The sequence below is a fragment of the Cyclopterus lumpus genome, chromosome 10, assembly GCF_009769545.1.
Source record: "Cyclopterus lumpus isolate fCycLum1 chromosome 10, fCycLum1.pri, whole genome shotgun sequence".
Taxonomy (NCBI): domain Eukaryota; kingdom Metazoa; phylum Chordata; class Actinopteri; order Perciformes; family Cyclopteridae; genus Cyclopterus; species Cyclopterus lumpus.
Genome location: NC_046975.1, coordinates 21942389 through 21960600, shown reverse-complemented (window position 1 = coordinate 21960600; position 18212 = coordinate 21942389). Strand labels below are relative to the sequence as shown.

The 18212-nt window shown below is 43.1% G+C and overlaps 2 protein-coding genes across 4 annotated transcripts; one reads left to right on the top strand and one right to left on the bottom strand.

The window, feature by feature from the left end:
* The first annotated feature begins 1074 nt into the window (after window positions 1-1074).
* pcgf1 (polycomb group ring finger 1) lies at window positions 1075-5908 on the top strand. Of its 3 annotated transcripts, none has more exons than XM_034544275.1 (9): window positions 1075-1185; window positions 2456-2561; window positions 2657-2809; window positions 2988-3059; window positions 3329-3434; window positions 3538-3580; window positions 4734-4820; window positions 5314-5394; window positions 5721-5908. In XM_034544275.1, the coding sequence occupies exons 1-9, from the start codon at window positions 1099-1101 to the stop codon at window positions 5769-5771; spliced, it is 786 nt and encodes a 261-aa protein (XP_034400166.1). In that variant the 5' UTR covers window positions 1075-1098; the 3' UTR covers window positions 5772-5908. The 3 variants fall into 3 exon arrangements, with proteins under 3 accessions (XP_034400166.1, XP_034400168.1, XP_034400167.1); XM_034544277.1 differs by having other exon boundaries at window positions 1078-1185; window positions 4737-4820; XM_034544276.1 differs by having other exon boundaries at window positions 1096-1185; window positions 2459-2561.
* Window positions 5909-10834: 4926 nt separating this feature from the next.
* Window positions 10835-12290, bottom strand: lbx2 (ladybird homeobox 2). Its single transcript, XM_034543908.1, has 2 exons — window positions 11966-12290; window positions 10835-11298 (listed from the first exon to the last, which is right to left on the bottom strand). The coding sequence occupies exons 1-2, from the start codon at window positions 12288-12290 to the stop codon at window positions 10835-10837; spliced, it is 789 nt and encodes a 262-aa protein (XP_034399799.1).
* Window positions 12291-18212: the final 5922 nt, after the last annotated feature.

The following is an 18212-nucleotide window of genomic DNA, read 5'->3' as shown; positions in this document are numbered from 1 at the left end:
AAGACTCGGAGGCTTTGTGTAAAGACAACTTTTCATGGCCTCTTTTTTTTCATCAACTAATTTAAACCCCTGAGTGCACAAAGGACTGCATGACACCGCTTTACTCGATGATGCTACAGGAGTATCAGCACGAAAACAAAGGCTGCAGCCCGATGGTTGAAGCGTGTGCCTGCAGTGCCCTCTATTGCCAAGAGAGCAGACGAACACGCAGGTGTAATATGAGTGAAGCCTGAGTGTATTATCGATTCACATCCATTCATCCATCCTTCCATTATTTTTAAGCCCTCATCCAGTTCAGGGTTACGCGGGGGACCGGGGGGGGGGGGGTTACATTGAAGGCAGGGTACACTCTTGACAGGTCGCCAGGACTAACACATCAAGGCCGACCCCTCCAGTCACTACACTACCATGCAGCCCATCTGTTCACAATCTTTAACCTGATAATACCATATGTTTTCCTAATAAAAGCCTTAAAGTGAAAGCCTTTTTGTTTTGGAAAAGGTAAGATAGCTTTTAGTGTAGCCTAAATGGTTCCTGACTGACATCAACTCTAGTGTGAGCATGTCATATACTTGTAAATACAAGTCCATATGTGTGAGAATAGGACAACAAGTTGAATAATAGGCCTATAATGTATAGGCCTATTATTATTATTATTAGGCCTAATCCATTCAAATCCCCTTAATAGGAAAGGTAGGTTTGGCTCATATTAAAACGTTTTTGAGGATTTAAAAAAAAGGAAATAAGAGGGTATAACTAGTTGAACCCCTTTAATATTTTGCAATCCCTTTGTGTATTAATCATTTAACCTGAAACCTGGCATAAGCCCTCAAACAATGTGGAGCATATTTAAGTTGTAATTTGCACCTTTAAATAAAAAAGTTTGTTTTTAGAAAGTGACGGACATGTGCCTGCATGCAGTGAGCGTGACAGTATATATATTTAAAAAATATTTTCTTTTTTTTGGGCTTATTATTCAACTCTTATTTTTATTTATTTTTCTCTCGCACACATTTTTTGCAGTTAAAACCCGCCTCCTCCAGATTGTACATAAAAAGACACTTCCGGTTTACCCGGAACTACGCATAATTCCCAAAGATGGCGGAGCAAGGTCCGATGGCCATAGCGATGCGGCTACGAAATCAGCTACAGTCCGTCTACAAACTGGACCCGCTGAGGAACGAGGTGGGCGGCCATGTTATTCGAGCGCGTCCGCTCCGGGGTGGGAACGTACGGGGCAGTCGAGCCGCGGCGGAGACCGGCTAAACGCGCGCGTTTAACGGGGAGATGGTTGTCGTCTCCGCGGCGCTGATGGAGAGAAGAGGAGAGCAACGCTGAAAGCGCTCGTGCTGCTGGTGGTGGTGGTGGAGGGGGGGGGGGAAGCTGCGTGTGAGCATGCGTGAACGCCCCGGAGTCCACCCCGTGTGTTGTTTTCTGCCTTCCGGCGGTGGAGCGGCGTGCCGTTAAACCCCCCCCCCCCCCCCCCGCCGGAGAAACCCGTTCGTTTCAGCCGTTAAACGTGCCACACACGCGCAGCTGTGTTCGTAAGTTTAACTTGGGAGGGGGGAGGAGTTTAACTTGTGTTTCCGAGCGGCCGCGTGCGGTAATGGTCGCCGCTCTCCTCGAGTTACATTTTTATTTTATTTTTAAAACACGAAAAGTAACCGCGGATTGTTTTCGAGCGGCCGTTGTTTTTTTTTCTTCTTCTTTATAACGCGTTTGGTTTTCTGCGCGTGACTTCCGTCTCAACCGTCGATGGATTTGACCCCGCCGCTTGTTTCCTGTTGACCTTTCCCGACCCCGTTGTGTACGTTTCTCCCATTTATTGGGACGTCACTTGTCAAGGCGCGGAGGGTCAAAGGTCAGGGTCTCGCCGTTTTAGCCCCTTCGGGACCGGACGTGACTACGACCTGGGGGTCACGAACCCGGACTACATTCTGGTTCTGCGGGGTGATTGACGTCCCGTTTCTTTTGTTACGCCACGGACCGGTTTCGACCGGCCATCACGGTGTGGGCGATAAGTGTGACGTCATAAATATGATGCTACCGGCATAAAAACACAACTCGCCATTACGCAGAGTTAGTTAGTGGGAGCCTTGAGCCCGATGGGAGACCATGACACCGGAAGTGTGTCCTTTACGTCCAGGACACCGTCAGTCACTAGATTGTGGGTTTCATTTTTGGGGGGGTAACGTGTCACGTGACCGCTTGACATGTGTCAATCGGCTCAGGCGGATGTATCCGGTCGTTTTTCAAAATAAAACTTATTTCCGACCGCGATAATCAATCGCGAGAGGCCGCACAGAAACGTACTGTAAATGGTTCCATTGTACATATTTTCCTTGTGAGTTCAAGGCTTGTTTGTGCTCCCTTTTAGCACTTGTTTTGGGGAGTAAATTAACATTTTAAACTTTTTGAAAACATGTTAAAAACACCCGTTTTGCCATCTTGACAGGAGGAGGTGAAGTTGAAGATCAAGGACCTGAACGAACACATCGTCTGCTACCTGTGCGCGGGCTACTTCATCGACGCCACGACCATTACAGAGTGTTTGCACACCTGTGAGTATTTAACGGGACACACTTTGCACGCCCATTTAACGTGACCTGGAGACCACGTGGGGGTGAGAATTTTTAAATGTCTTTCTGCTTCACAGTCTGTAAAAGTTGCATTGTGAAATACCTGCAGACGAGCAAGTATTGTCCAATGTGCAACATCAAAATCCATGAAACGCAGCCTTTACTCAACCTCAAACTGGACCGAGTGATGCAGGACATTGTCTACAAACTGGTGCCTGGACTACAAGAAAGTACGTATAAAAAAAAAAAAAAAGATCTGTTCTAACGAGGGTTAATATTTTAAAGCTCTAAAATAATGGCTAAAGAAATACATGTTACTTTACAGCTGAAGGCTTATTGACGCCGTCAAACATCGTAAATACCTTCTTTTTTTTTGGTCTTATGTCTGTGGTGTTTGTGTTTGAACAGGCGAAGACAAGAGAATAAAGGAGTTCTATCAGTCGCGTGGGTTGGAGAGAGTCATCCAGCCGACCGGAGACGGTAAGTCTTCCACTTAGCAGCGTCTGAGTCTGCGAGTTTAAGTTTGTGTGTTCTTGGATTCAAGAGATCAGTGTGGGTTATTTTCGTGTTTGGCGTTACTCTGTGATTGCCGTGGTGTTTGTTTCTGAACGGCGCTGAGGACCTCATTCGCCTTCGACCTTCTTTTTTCTTTTTTTACAGGTTGTAACTGTCATCTGCAGCTAGTTGCTGCTCTGTCGCCCATTCATGCTGATTTTAATGTGTAATTTGATTTAATTTGTTTCCACCAGATGCTATACCCGATGCCACAGGTTTACCGTACACAAGCTTCGACCATTCAAAAGCCCACTTTTACAGATACGATGAGCAGGTGTCGCTGTGTTTAGAACGGCTAAGGTGAGCTTTGGTCTCTGGTTACTTTTCATGAAGAGGTTACACCAACCGAATATAAATAAATAAAATATGCCGCTACGTGACGTGACTGTTTTTGTCTTCACAGTTCATCGCTTGTTGGGAAAGACAAGACAAAACTCACTCTTCAGGTGAGTCATAAAAGCATATGTATGTATGTATATGTGCGTATACACAGCAAAAGAAATGACTCACAGATTTATTCAGCGTACAGTCTTTGCATCCATAGCCGAGCTGGTTATGGATGCTTTAAAAAATGCTCTGAGCCGGTCGCTCCGGCTGCCTCAGAGCCGGGGATAAGTGGGACGAGTACACCGGCTAACACAGAGTACACCCTAACTGGCGAGGCGTATAGTCATTCTTGGTTTTTTAATAAATATTAACTAGGGAAAATCAAACCACTGTCATAAAAGAACAATAAACAAGGGTTTGAAATGTTTTGTGTTGGCCACAAATGAAGTGCCAATTATGACAGTGGGTTAGTGTCTATAATATGTTCATTCTTACAGTTTCCTGAAACGCAGCTTGTCAAGCAATTTCCGACCCACTAAAGTGAAAAAAAAAAGTGCCTACCTTGTCAGATCTTACCTGTGCGGCTGGATGCTCCTGACAGGCCCATTTGTGTGTAACAAAGGAAGTCTCTTTGTATAATGCTCAGATTGTACTGAATCAAGACTTGATCAAAGATCATGGAGGGGGGGGGCGAGACAATTTAACTAAAACAGACATGTCACTTGTCATTTATCCCCACTGCCCTGCAAACATCGCTCCACGTACTGCAGAGGCTTTATTCGGCCAGCAGAGGGCGCTGTTGTTCCACCGTGTGACACAACTCAAGATTTCAGATATGAAGGATTCTTTAAACTCGGCAGGCTGGGCTTTCAGTCCCTTTTCTACGTTTCCATGGAGACTGAAGCTGTGATGTCTAGTAGTATTCAATTGTTTTTGACTTTTTAATCGTATTTTAAAGTAGGAGAGTAATATCTAGAACAGTCACACCGGATGTGAACATTAGGGGGTTTGGTGTCTTGCTGCTATCAACCCATGTCCTCTTAAGAATGTGAAGATTAAAATGTTTATTGCCCCCCCCCCCCGACGTGGAAATTCAGTTAAAATACATTTCTGCCTCTGTTTAAAGAAATACGGTCTTTCACTCCATTGAAGGGACGTAAAGCGTCTAATAAACACATGTTCATCTGTGCGTTACTTTGTGCCTCCTTTGTGTCGCTGACTGATCGTATTCTTCGTCCCAAGTTTGTTCACTGAGTCTCTTTGTCTCCGCAGCAGAAGTTCGTTCGCTGTTCGGTCCGAGCGGAGGTGAGACACCTGCGGAAGGTGCTCTGTCATCGGCTGAACGTGGAGAAGCACCAGGTCGGTCCCGAATGAAAGAAGACGTTATGGTGCACGTGGCACGTTCATGATTTGTCAATATGAATGGATAATTACTAAAGTCCTGACACCTGCTGCTCGTGACCCTCAAATGCTCCGAAAGCCTCTTTGTTTTTTTGTTTTTTTTTCCCTTGTCTGGAATTTCTTGAGCCAATAAAGTTTCCGTGTTTCTCTGGTCACTCGGCTCTGAGGGGATGAATGGATTTCCTGTGACTTCCTCTCGGGGAGGGGGGGGGGGGGGTTCTGGTTTAAATCCTCCCGTCAAATAACATGGGTGTGTTTTTCATAACGGAGACGAAGCCGATGGTTTAGACCGTCGCACTGCAAAAAGTATTCTGTGGCTCCTCGTCGCATGTTTAATTTTATTTATTTATATATATATATATATATATATATATATATATATTAAAATAATGGCAGATGTTGCCTTCAGTCCCGCCCCCGCATCACATCTGTTTGTGTGGTCTCCCTCCAGGTCCAGATGCTGTTCAATAACGAGTCTCTGCCCGATCACATGACCATGAAGCGGTTATGGCTCTCGCACTGGTTTGGCAAGGTACGGTGCCGCCGGCTGCCAGCAGCACATTCCTGCACTTTGTTCCGTCGGGATGAAAGTTCATTGAGATATTTTGTAGAAATGTTCACCACTTTTTCTTTTTTTCTTTTTTCACAACGTAACATCATTTTCAAATGAAAGTAAATGTCCTTAGTCGAGTGGGAAGTGTTGAATTTGACACTTAATAAATAAGTAAATGTAACTTTTTTTTCTTTTTCTCTTTTAGTTTGCTCTATTTTGCAGATGTTAATAGTTCCGTGGAGTGTTTCCATCCCTCATTTTAATATTTTTAAATCTTCCCCCCCCCCCCCCCCCCCCCCACATAGGCCCAACCGTTGGTTCTTCACTACACCATCAAGGACAAGCGGAGCCGATAAGGACACGTCTTCACGCCCGAGGACCAGCTGTACATATTTTGGACAATACATATTCTATTTTAATAGTGTTTGTGTACATATACTTATTTTCCTTGTTTTGTATTTTTGAAAATAAATTTTGAAATGGTTAACTAATAGTGTGTGTGTGTGTCTTACTCGGTTACAGACGTTTGTGTGTGTATCCCCAGCCTTTTGAACATGTTTTATAATTGAAGTATATTGGTTATATTGTTTGATGACAGTATAATACTCTAGTTTATTCCTGTTGTGGAGTTCTTTTTATGTTTTATTGTTCCACAACTTTTTCAGCAGACGTAATTCTATTGATCACCGGAGGCGGTGAACCGGATCTCGGTCCCAGCGGCAGCAGCAGCCCCTCTGCCCGGGGGCTCGCGTCGCGTCAGGCCGCTGCATCCGGCGCCGTGGCCCGTGGTTGTCTTGGCTCCTGTGCAGCTTCGTGTTTGAGGTCGTCACCTTTTTTTTATTATAAATAATTAATAATAATAATTTTTTTTATGCTGAAGCATGATGGATTCTCCTCTGGTCGCAGTTCCTCCTGCAGGCGGCAGCAGGTGTTTGCGTTGCCACAGCGGAGTGATACGACGATCACCGCGCCTCATCGCCACCGTGTAACTCGCGGCTCCTTCCGCATCTCTCGGCCTTTTTACGGCCGCGTTGTGCTCCATATTCATAATGGTCTTCACTGTAACGAGGTTCTCGTGTCGTGACTGATTTGTTTCTCTTGTGTTTATGATTTTAGTTGCAGGTGCAATTTGTAAAATGTATTACTTTGATTACGCACAGGTGATCTTATTGTGCAACTTCTAAAATCTGATTTTAAAGAGTCAAAGCATTGCATTTTCTTTCGTTTTACTCATGAGCAATCTATTTTAATTTTATTTTTTTTAGATATTTAAAAAAAATAGCCTTTTATCGTTCCTACGGTGCCTGAACACAAAGTTTCGAGCTGTGTAAGACACTTTTAATCTATAATATTTCTTGAAATGTGAATGTCTATATGGACAGTTTATTTTTTTTTAATGAAAGCATCATCACATCCGTTTCGATGACTTAAAGGAGAACTTCAACACTTTGAGGAAGACGGTTAAAACTGATGCAGCAGAGATGTTCTGACTTTTCATCGCTGGCTCCAGAAACTGCTGGACTCGATGTTTCCATCAATGCAACTCGACAGCATCTCTCATTATGCCCTCTTTTTAAAAACATTGTTTTATCTCCACTCACCAGTTTTTCTTTCTCTGCTCTGCAATGACTCATCCGGGTTATTTCTGTTGACTTTATAAAGTTCTCCAGCCACATATAGACCTTTTGACGTGGATCAGTGGAGTGAGTGCCCCCCCCCCCCCCCCCCCCCTCCTCCCTTTTTGAAGCAGCTTGTGGCTCAATGTAAAAGCAGCTCATGGTGTTTAAATGTTTATGTGAAATATGTCCTGAACACGTGACATGTTGGGTGGATTAAAGCAGTCTCGGTAACTCCATTTCTCTCTTTTGCATCCAGCTCTGTTGTGACGCTCCTCCCAGTCTAACACTAGGTGGCGCACGTGGTGCTCCTCAGACTTCAGGCTTTGATCTGCGTGTGTGTGTGTGTGTGTGTCTCTGATACTATACACAAGCCTTGTATCCTGGACTCTCTAAAGTAGTCGAGCTGCAGCAGCAGCAACAACATTGCAGCAACGCTTTGCACCAAGTTGCACATGATGTGGCATCTTTGGAGAAATTGCTGTGGAAATTATTGTGAAGGTGAAACAGTATTTTTGTTTTTCACTGTACAATATCAGTGCTTGGTGTGTACGTGTCCTAAAGGTCAAAGGTTGAATGGAGTTTAGAAGACCATCAAGGGCAGAGCGACTGCAGAGGTCAAAAATATGGAATAAGGTGCAACTGACATTTCTTTTTAAAGGCTTTTTATCAAGTTTGGAGATATTGTTACATTTTTACCAATCACCTTCACTTAATTTTAACCTTTTAGCTGTTCCCATATCAGGCCCCCGGCCATGTTTTTAAAATGACGCGTATAATGAACTCCCTGTAAACCTGCATGCCAGTCAGAAGCATCACACACACACACACACACACGCGCGTACACACACTATGCGTTTTCCCCCAGCCACCCTAATAAAGCCTGAGCAAGTCCCTTCAGGGTACTCCTATATGTTAAAAAACAATCCCCTAAAGCTGTGACCTTTAGCCCAAAATAGAGAATTTCTGGTTCCTATTGGACCGCTGAGAGTCTCTCTTGGCACCTTTTGGGCTTTAATTTTTCTGATCATAACCCCGCACTCCTCCAACAAAAGGAGCATTGTTTTGGAGAGCCTGTTTGCATGATTCACCTGAGATTTAATGACATTTTTAAGGAAAACTGTCACTCAATGACAGGAATAGCTTGTGAAGGTTAAAATGTCAATGCAGCCATTCGTGATAATAATAATAATAATAGTTGTTTATACACCCTTCACTTTTAAATGTCATAATGAAAGCATAGAAAACTCCTGAAACCTATATAGGAATGCCACTGAGATGAATGGATACACGATGAATTTAGAATACGTACAGCGTATTATGATGATTATGATATTATGAATGAGGCATAGTCGACGCCGTTGGATGAGGACGCCTGTCCACTGAACTTGTGGTTAAATGTCCTCCATGTTGTCAGCGCAGAGCGGCTCCACGACAAAAGGCCTACTTGACTTTTCAACCTTCACAATTCCAGCCGATTACTTCTATTGTGCGCGCCAGCTTGCTCTGCTTTTTATACCCAGAACAAAACAATAAAAAAGAAGAAGAAGAAGAAGAAGAAGAAGAAGAAGGGGACAAAAACAGTCTGTCCTAACGAGCCCTTTGGCTCCCAAAGTCTGTCTGGATTTATTTGTCGTCTTCTTTTCCAGTGGCAACCTGCTTGTGTCAGATTCCTTTGCGAAAAGGAGTTGAAATACCGGTTTGATCTGCCTTTATCTACGTTTAATAACATTGTAGGAGTTTGTATTTATTTTAGGAATGAGGGAGATTCAATTTAAAAGAGTACATTGTGATTAAATGTGATCATTTTCTTCCCCTCTCTCTTGAATATCCAGCTTAATAACAGCTTCACACTCAACAGCCTTCAATTCCCAATAAACACAACTACCAAATGAAGAATAATTAATACAAATGACCCTCGGTGGTCACGTGACGCCTAAACTAACACTATATGCAAATGCTCTATATAAAGATTGCATCGTCAAATAACTACGATACAAGCCACCTCTCTACACTCCTGTACACGCACGCGCACACACACACGCACACACACACGCACACACCAAACTGCTACAAATGGTCGTCCAACAACAACAACAGCAGCAGCAGCACGCCGCATTTCCACTGCCTCTCATTGAGGTTTATTCATTAGGATCCTCACACTGAAACATTTGCTATTCATGGGAGAGCCTCTCTCTCTCTCTCTCTCTCTCTCTCTCTTTATCTCTCTCTCTCTCCTCTCTCTCTCTCTCCAAACAAACCCCAGTCCATCCAGAGTGGCAGATGCGTGCCCATTATTGCCCGGCGGCCCCGGTGGAAGCTGTGTGTGTGTTTTTTTTATTATGGGTTAACCTAATCAATCACCTCGACCAGTTGTGTTAAAGCCGATGCATCGAGGAGGAGGAGGCCGACATATGGCGCAGGGGGGCGGGCAGCAAAGGCTCTTAACACCGCAGCCAGACCGGGACCTTCTTGTGACAAGACGCATTCAAAGCCCGGGCCAAAGAATGGGAATAAAGGCAGCTAATTGAAGTCACGGCACTTCCAGGCTGAAAGCAGGGGTCAGCAATTCAACAGGGACAGCTTTCTTTTTTTTTTACATTTTTTTTTTTTTTATAACCAAGCAGAGCTGTTTTTTTTGTTCTTTTTTTTTTTTTTGAGGGGCCGAATATGTTATGTATTTGGGACAAATCCTCATGTTATTATATTCTTATGAAAGTCCATAAAGGAAATTAGCGTGACTTATATCTCATGTGACATTCCTATAAACATGCCTGTGGTGCTCAGTATTGAGTTTGCAGGCCATTTTAACACTATACATATATATATATATATATATATATATATATATATATATATATATATATATAATATGTATGGATTTAGATGTATATGTTGCTCTCCATATTTTCTCCATAGATTCCCCTTTAAATCGGTGTAATAATACTATTCCTTCCGATGTGTTCACCCTTCACATCTTTTCATTGCGGGATGTGATTTAATAAGTTTATGCACAATCACGCAGGCAATCGCGCCGCCGATAGCTCCTTTGAAATATCGTATCACCTTTATTTACATAGATGCTGATTAAATAGAATGTTACAATAAAATTATCGCATATGGATGTTTGATTTATGTACAGAACTCAGAGCGTGTAAAAAGGTGTGCATGATACTGATAAGTGACGCCGACAGGCCTGCGTGCTTGCAGGAACACGTCTCGCTCAGGAAAGAAGAAGAACAAATATTAATGTTACACTTTCAGGATGGGATGGAGTGACACATCGACTCCGGTCTGTGCATGTAAAAAAAATACACAAAAAAAACAATGGTTGATTTAAATATTTGGCAGATCCAATTATGCGAATAAATGGCAAGCAACAATAATTGCACAACTTTTCCACCCCTCGAAAAAAACGGACCTTTTTGTTTCAGTCTTACTTTGCCATAACAGTTCGGGTAGTCTGAAAGGAAACCGGATATTCCTCAAATACGGTGGAGAAACCTAAACGACAGAGTCCGATGCATAAATTAAATATAGAGGAAGAACAACAACAACAACAAAAAAAAAAAAAAGGAGGAGGAAGGGGAGAATAAAAAAAATAAAAAATCTTGAAATGTTTTTAAATGTATATATTCTCCTTCTCTTTTTTTTTGTTCTTTTTTTTTTTTTTTTTTGTTAACATCCGTGCAAAAAAAGTTCGGGAAGAAAAAGAAAAAAAAATGTCCCCTTTTTTTTTTTAATATTCTTTTTTGTTTCTTGCTTATGAAAAAAAAACAACCACAGGCCGACCCCTTCGACTGTCAATCGTCCACCTCGATTTCCTCGTCGTCCTCCGAGAACTCATCCGTCGTTTGGTCTCTGGATGAGGAGGGGGACTGTGGGAAGGCCCGGTGTCCTTGGGAGGTCGGGGAGACGCTGGGCGACCTGGCCTCGGGTCCCTCGCCCGGGGTCTCCTCGATGCTCTCCATGCTCACGAGCTTCTGCAGCGTCTGCGGGTTGATCTTCTTTAGCGACTCCACGTCCGCTTTCATCTCCTCCAGGTCCCGCTTGAGCTTGGCCCTGCGGTTCTGGAACCAGGTGATGACCTGCGCGTTGGAGAGACCCAGCTGCTGCGCGATCTGGTCCCGGTCGGCCGGAGAGAGGTACTTCTGGTACAGGAACCGCTTCTCCAGCTCGTAAATCTGGTGGTTCGTGAAGGCCGTCCGCGACTTTCTCCTCTTTTTCGACGTCTGCCTCTGTCCGAACGCGTTGACGTGCTCGCGACCTTTAGGGAGGGGGGTGAAGGTGGAAGAAGGAAGAAGGAGACACACAAGAGGAATGAAACACACTGCGGAGGGTCACTCACCCACAGACACACACACACACACACACACACACACACCAAAACAACAGCAACACAGGCCTCGATTTACTTGTTTTTTCTCTTTTCCTCTAAAGCAAAACATAGATTTTTTTAGGAACTTTGCTGAACGCTTTAAATTATGTCCACATTGTCACAAATAAAAGAAAACATCACCAACAAAACACGTCAAATAATTCCTTTAAAATGGCGAAATTAGCACCATATTTTGGGCCAAACAAGAATTGGATATTATAATTGTTAGGTTAATAGTGTGTGCAGCGTAACGTGAATTTACGTAGTCAGTCTGTCCATTTTCATCCGACACATACTGTAGCTCTGCATGGAGTGTATAGGCCACCGTGTCTGATTGATCAGTTTATCACATACGCGTGCACATACAAAATACGTGCATGTGCCATTTTCCATTTACGCATTCCTACACAGCCGTCCGAGCGTTTCCAAAGTCTAAACTAACCTCAGCTGAGTTTCAATCTTATCTTCAAACATATGTTCCATCTCTCTGTAAACGTGTTGCGTGCATTACAAATAAAAACACCCCCCCCCCCCCCCCCCCCGGGACTGTCTTTACCTTCCGCTGCCTGGATAACGCTGACTTCCAGCCCCTTGAACGTTTTGCTGGCGAGCTCCTCCAGCGCGCACAGCGGCGACGAGGGAGTGGTGATCCCGTTCCGAGCGGAGTTGGAGCCCGTGACTTTCTCCAGCACTCTGGGCGGACAAATACTGGCCACCGACTTCTTCACCGAGGGCTTGTTAAGGATATCCTCGATGCTGAACGGCGTTAAAGGCTTGTTGGAGTTGGCCGGCGGCGGCAGCTGGTCCAGGGGAGCCCGTCTCCTCTCCTCGCCGCTGGACTGCAACACAGAACCCGCCTTCATGTCTTTACTGGAGGTCATCGCAGTCCCGAAAGAATCGCTGCTTCCCAGAAAAAAAGTTGATTATTTCATTCAAATGAAGTGTTTTCCTCGGCGTTTCCCCAACACCACCACTCCTCTATATGTTGACTCTTTAGCTCGCCTGAGAGCTTTCCTCCAAAACAACCATGCTCCGGGGGCGCAGTTGGAAAAAAAGGCAGCCGGACTGTATTCCCCTCAGAGAGTCGCCGTTCCTCTGCCGAGCTCCATGTAGAACTTTAGGAAGTAACGGACTGGAGGGGTGTGTGTGTGTGTGTGTGATCCCTGCAAAGGGGAAAAAAAAGAGAAAAAAAAGAAGCTGTCCAGCGCAGCAAGAAAAAGAAAGGGACTGCTAACGAGTTATTGTTGATTGGGCGAAGTTCAATTAGAGTAACACTACACTACTCGCTGACCCGCTGCTGCGTCTTAAAGGGCCGGGGCCATAATAACTAATTGGACGTGGGGGATAGGAGGAGTCTGTGGCTGCCGAGGAGAAAGATGCCCTGAATGTTTATGCATCTGTTTCCCTCTGCTGGTGTGTTCTGCTAGAAAGGGAGAGCCGATGGCCATTAAAACACACCGCCACCAGCATCTTTTGCATTATGGAGAAGAAAAAAAAAAGTTTGGAGGGAAACAAGCGTTTTTCGTGCGTAATTACGCAGAGAGCGTTACGCGTAAAGTGCGCATTTTGGCGCATGTGTGGCACGGGATTCTCGGCTTAAAATAGCCACAATGAGCACATCTACGGACCAGACTGTGCAGTCTATTAAACTGATTTTCCTACGAGTAAAACAGAAGCTGTTCAGGTTTAACCCATTGTTCAACAGGAGAGGAGGTGATGGCTTTTTTCTTCTTCTTCTTTACATGACAGAAGATAGGTGATACGTGCTTCTAATCTGAAACCAAAACAATGTATGTATGTTTAAAATATGGCTCATATTTATTTGCTGTATCACTCTAATACTCACAAATATAATAAAAGGTTATTAATATTAATATAAAACAAAGAAAATAGAACATTTCAGGGTCGAATTTGTTCATTCTTTTTTTTATTCATGCTGTTTATTCATGTTATACTATTTACCCTTACCCTGCAGGTACAATCCACAGTTACAGTTATGCAATGTAATGCGCACGCGGATAATAAAAGGGGGGACGCCGAGCTGTTGCTCAGAGTCTTGGGGACAGAAAATGTGATTTTATTTTTTTGAAACTGATGAAGCTTTTTAGGATGTAACAAGAGAAACGGAGGAGCGAGAGACACACACACGCACACGCACACACACACACACACACACACACACACACACACACACACACACGCACGCACCGGGGACGAGCCGGACGCCGAGGAGAGCAGCAGGTACGTCTGTTGAGAGGAGACACGCCGCGTCTTATTCAAGGCTCCTCGACACATCGAGCTGTTGTCGCCACGTGCGTCCTTCATTCGTTTCAATGCATTTTTAGAGAATGCACACAACGTGAAGGCGGAACGAAATATGCATTTAGCACCAAAAAAGAATAATGCAAAAGCTATCTGCAGAAAATAGAACAAAAGCTTCTTAACAGTAGAGTAAACTATCTAAATCGAGCATATATCTAAGCATCTGAATTATATATTATATATATGTGTGTGTGTGTGCCGATTTTTTATACAAGCCAGAGGCTTCTTTTTTTATTTTTATACAATCAAATTACTGTGACCCATTTGGAGGAAGCCTGCCGCGCAGGAAGCCACCGCGGAGCGTCTTGTGCCAACAGGAGCATATGGTGACATTGGTTTAGGGACAGAGGTATAAAACAGCAGGAAATTCTATTAGCTACCTCGGAGGTCCACCCGTTGTGGCTGCTTTGAATATATATTTCTCCATAACAAGCAGGGGTGTGCGGGGATAACATTACATTGGTGGGGATTCTGACGGAAACGTGCAGAAGATGAACATTTCTTCTGAGCAGATGTGAGGTTTACCTTGACACGTGAATTCAATTTTTTAATTTTATTTTTAAATAATGGGGGATTACAGTACAAATATGTGTTTTTTTGTGGGGTTTTTTTCGAAGAAAGGAATGATTATTTAAAAAAAATATAGAATAATATTTTAATTGTATATTTCATTTCGTATGACAGAGGATAAAATGCGATAAATAGAGGATAAAATGATAATAATTTGACATTATCCCTGCGGGCCTTTTTCATCCACACTTGCAGGTCGAGAGGAGAAAAAAAACCTGCTGATTTCATTTTACTGCCAATTCTACAGCTTGTGTGTCCAGAACGATAAAAGTGCACCGAAGAAACATCTGAACCCTCGATGCTGCTGCAGATTATTAACCTCAGATGTAGTTTAGGCGTGAACGGCCCAAAGACCTCCCCAAACCACGCTCCACCGCACGGCTGGAAGGCTCTCCCTCTTCTTCCTTTGGCTTAATTTAAAACGTTAATTAGAAGCAGAGTAGCTGACATCATCAATCATCAGCTCTTGAGGGATTTAATTGGATGATTCGCTCCTATCTGTATACTGCGCTCCTTACTCCAACAAAAAAAAAAGTAGTGCGTTACATTTAGCCACTTTTAGGGAATACTATTAGATCTATTTTCATTTTTTTTATTTTGTTGGTCATCTTTGTGAGGAGCACATTTATCAAACCACTCCGGTCCAAAAATACACTCGTCCTATTAATAATCAGGAGGTGCAGCGCTCCATAGAACCAAAGTGGGAAAACTCCCACCCGGTATATAAGGTCACGCGAGCTCTCTTGTCATTAATCACCAAAAAAATATATATATATATTTTTGAGCGGTGCGCGGCGAATATTCACGGAAAATGTATCCGATTCCGATTCGGGAGAAGGTGGCGACACAAAGCAACAACTGTAATAATAATAATAATCCTGAACATTTCATTTGTTACAGCGCCGCAGCGCGCGGTGCAGAACAGCTGCGAGGGGGGGGGGGGGGGGGGGGGGGGGGGCGTTTAAAAATATATAAAAAAATGCACAAATATGTAAAGGCCATGCAATAACAATTAGCAGGAGGTGTAATTATTATTATTTAAGACGCACATTCATTTTTCTTTGTTTCATTGATAATACTTCTTTAAAAAAATAAATATATATATGGATATATATATAATATATAATATTAAATATATATATAAATTCCAGGTTACAAAAAGCTTTTAATAAAAACTATTCATAAAGGGATATTATGAAATATATTACAGCATATTAGGGTGCAAAAGGCAATCAAATAGCCTCCAAGGTCACCAACGAGTACCATAAATAAATCTCCAATATTATAAACACAACAAGTTCCACTGGAAACAAAAATAACAGAGTTTCATAAGGTCACAATCAAAATAATCACTGATATACCTCAAAGTCTCTTTCAGATGCTCTTTAGGGTATTTTCTTGGAAAATGTACTCTAATTGTGTCCCTTAAAATACAAGTCATTTGTGTGCAGGTTAATTATGATCTCGTTGATGTGTATATAAGCCGTGGTGGTGTTGTTCTTTCTCCATGCTGTTGTCGAGCCGCAGCTCACCGCGCAGCGTGTCGCCCTGTATTATGAAGCAAAACAGCTGTAAACGCCTCTCGGTATAACACGATACAGGAGAAGGCTGCCCAGGGCGCTGTGTGTGTGTGTGTGTGTGTGTGTGTGTGTGTGTGTGTGTGTGCGTGTGTGTGTGTGTTTCCACTCTCAATCTCACTGTAAAACACACTGCGGCTGAAAGGGCCGCATCAAGGTGTGTGCTGATGAGGCTCCACGCACATTAAATCACTACTCTTTATATTTATACTCTTTAAATTACTACTATTTAAAGTAAACAATAATGTCATTTCAAGTTACAGGCAGTCTGAAAGCCAAATGGTAATAAATAAATAATCGGCAAAAAATAATAATATGGGAATACATGACACTATTTTATATATTATTATTTATATAGTTTTTTATATTATATTTTTTATATAATTTCATATTTTAGTAAAACAAAGAATAACATTTTTTTTGCGTGCGTTTTTGCATCCTTACGCCTATTATCGAGCTATTATGTCAAATCTCGGGATTGCCAGTGGAGGAGTATTATTTCCAAGCGGTCCTCGAACGCACCTTCGCAGCTTCGACGTCGCTCAGGTGCGTCTCGTCTCCTCCGCGGCTTCACTCTGAGCGCAGGTGACGTGTGGTCGGTTCTCATTGGCTGCCGGTCCCCGTTAACGGCGTCATTCATCCCCCAGAGTTATCTTTTGTGTCGGTATATGGGCGTTCATGACATTTTTGTCTTTTTTTTCTTCATGTCTTCATTATGTTTCTGGCGTTAATTGGATTTCTGAGGAGCACGTGCGGAGGAGCAATTACACTGTTGATGGACAGGATGTTATTGTCGGATCAGACATGCAGCCCATCAAACTCACAGCTAGAATGTCGATGATATACATTTTAAATAATTTTCTCCTTTTTAAAAAAAAAAAATAGCCCATTTGATCTTTGTTATAACAATCAATTTGGACTCTCGGGTTCATTCTACGAGATACACAAATGACAACAAAGCTGCCACTGCATATATAATTATCATTATAAATTCATCTACAGATTAATTTCTTGATGTCTCTAAAATGTCAGAAAATTCTGACGAACACAAAGGAAAAAAAAATCCTCACAATCAAGAAGCTGGAAGCGGTGAATTCTCGTCATATATTCATGAAACAATGTCTGAAACTATGAATCAATTATTCAAATAGTTGCCAAATGTATACATTTGATAATTGTGCTAATTGACCGTTGATTAGCTGGACCAATAAGGACGTTGTCTCTAAATGACCTCCTTGACCTCTCGTCTTGTCTCGTGTTGTCCTTGAATGCAACACAAGTCACAAGAATGTAGAATGAAGATGTAAAATTGTTTTAAAATTTAAAAAAAAAACAGTGGCACTGAGTTTGGGTAAAAATCTCGGATTTTAAAGAAATAAAGAGAGAAATTCTTGTTTTTTAAAGCCGACGTCTGCCCGCACGCACAACTCGTATCCTTTTTTTCAGTTTCTACAACTCAGTGAACTATTGTCAGCATATGTTTGTATATTGTTCAAATTATATATTGTTAATATAACATATTATGGGGTCAAAGACACGAGGCGACGCTGCTGATGCAGACACTCATGCCCTCATCGTATACACATGAGTAAACATGGTGCACAGACTACTGCGTTGTTCCACCACCACCAGCGCCACCACCACCACCACCACCAGCACCAGCACCACCACCACCAGCACCACCACCAGCATCAGCACCACCACCAGCACCCACTCATCTCCTCTCACACACTGAGCCATTTGGAATCCCATCAAAGGCAGGCGGAGATCCACAAATAAATAAACATGCTTCCAAGGCCCCTCCACACCCCTGGAGCACAAAGCTATAGACCTCTGTGGCTTCACTGCAGCTCCAACACACACACACACACACACACACCCTCCCCGTCTCCAGGGAGAGGACCGTGCTTGTCCTCGCTGCTCTCTAATGAGCCACCGGGGCCCATTTAAGGCCGTAAAGAAGGATCTGTGGAGCCTTTAAGCAGGATTACATGGAGGCTGAATGCTTCTCCTGTTTGCGTCTTGATTAGCTTCATTACTGCGTGATTAGCCCGCTGACTGGAGGGCCGTGGAACCTGAGACATTACATTCATATTCTGAGCGTGTGTGTGTGTGTGTTGCCTAAAGACATCTTATCCAAGTGGAGGAACTAAAATGACCGCACACTAATATTGTTCTAGTTATACATCACAGCTGCACGGCAATTGGAGAAAAAATGAATCCTTCTCACAGAGGGCTGTCGGTTGCTTTTATACCTCGTGGGACGCGACGATGGAGTTATTTTTTAGATTCTTTATTAGTTAATAATGACCTTATAACCTGCATAAGTTAAAG

Coding starts and splice junctions, on each gene's coding strand:
- lbx2 (XM_034543908.1), bottom strand. CDS start 12,290: ATGACCTCCAGTAAAGACATGAAGGCGGGTTCTGTGTTGCAGTCCAGC. Junction 11,299..11,965: donor CGTTATCCAGGCAGCGGAAG/GTAAAGACAGTC, acceptor CCCTCCCTAAAG/GTCGCGAGCACGTCAACGCG.
- pcgf1 (XM_034544275.1), top strand. CDS start 1,099: ATGGCGGAGCAAGGTCCGATGGCCATAGCGATGCGGCTACGAAATCAG. Junction 2,810..2,987: donor GGTGCCTGGACTACAAGAAA/GTACGTATAAAA, acceptor GTGTTTGAACAG/GCGAAGACAAGAGAATAAAG. Junction 4,821..5,313: donor TGAACGTGGAGAAGCACCAG/GTCGGTCCCGAA, acceptor GTCTCCCTCCAG/GTCCAGATGCTGTTCAATAA.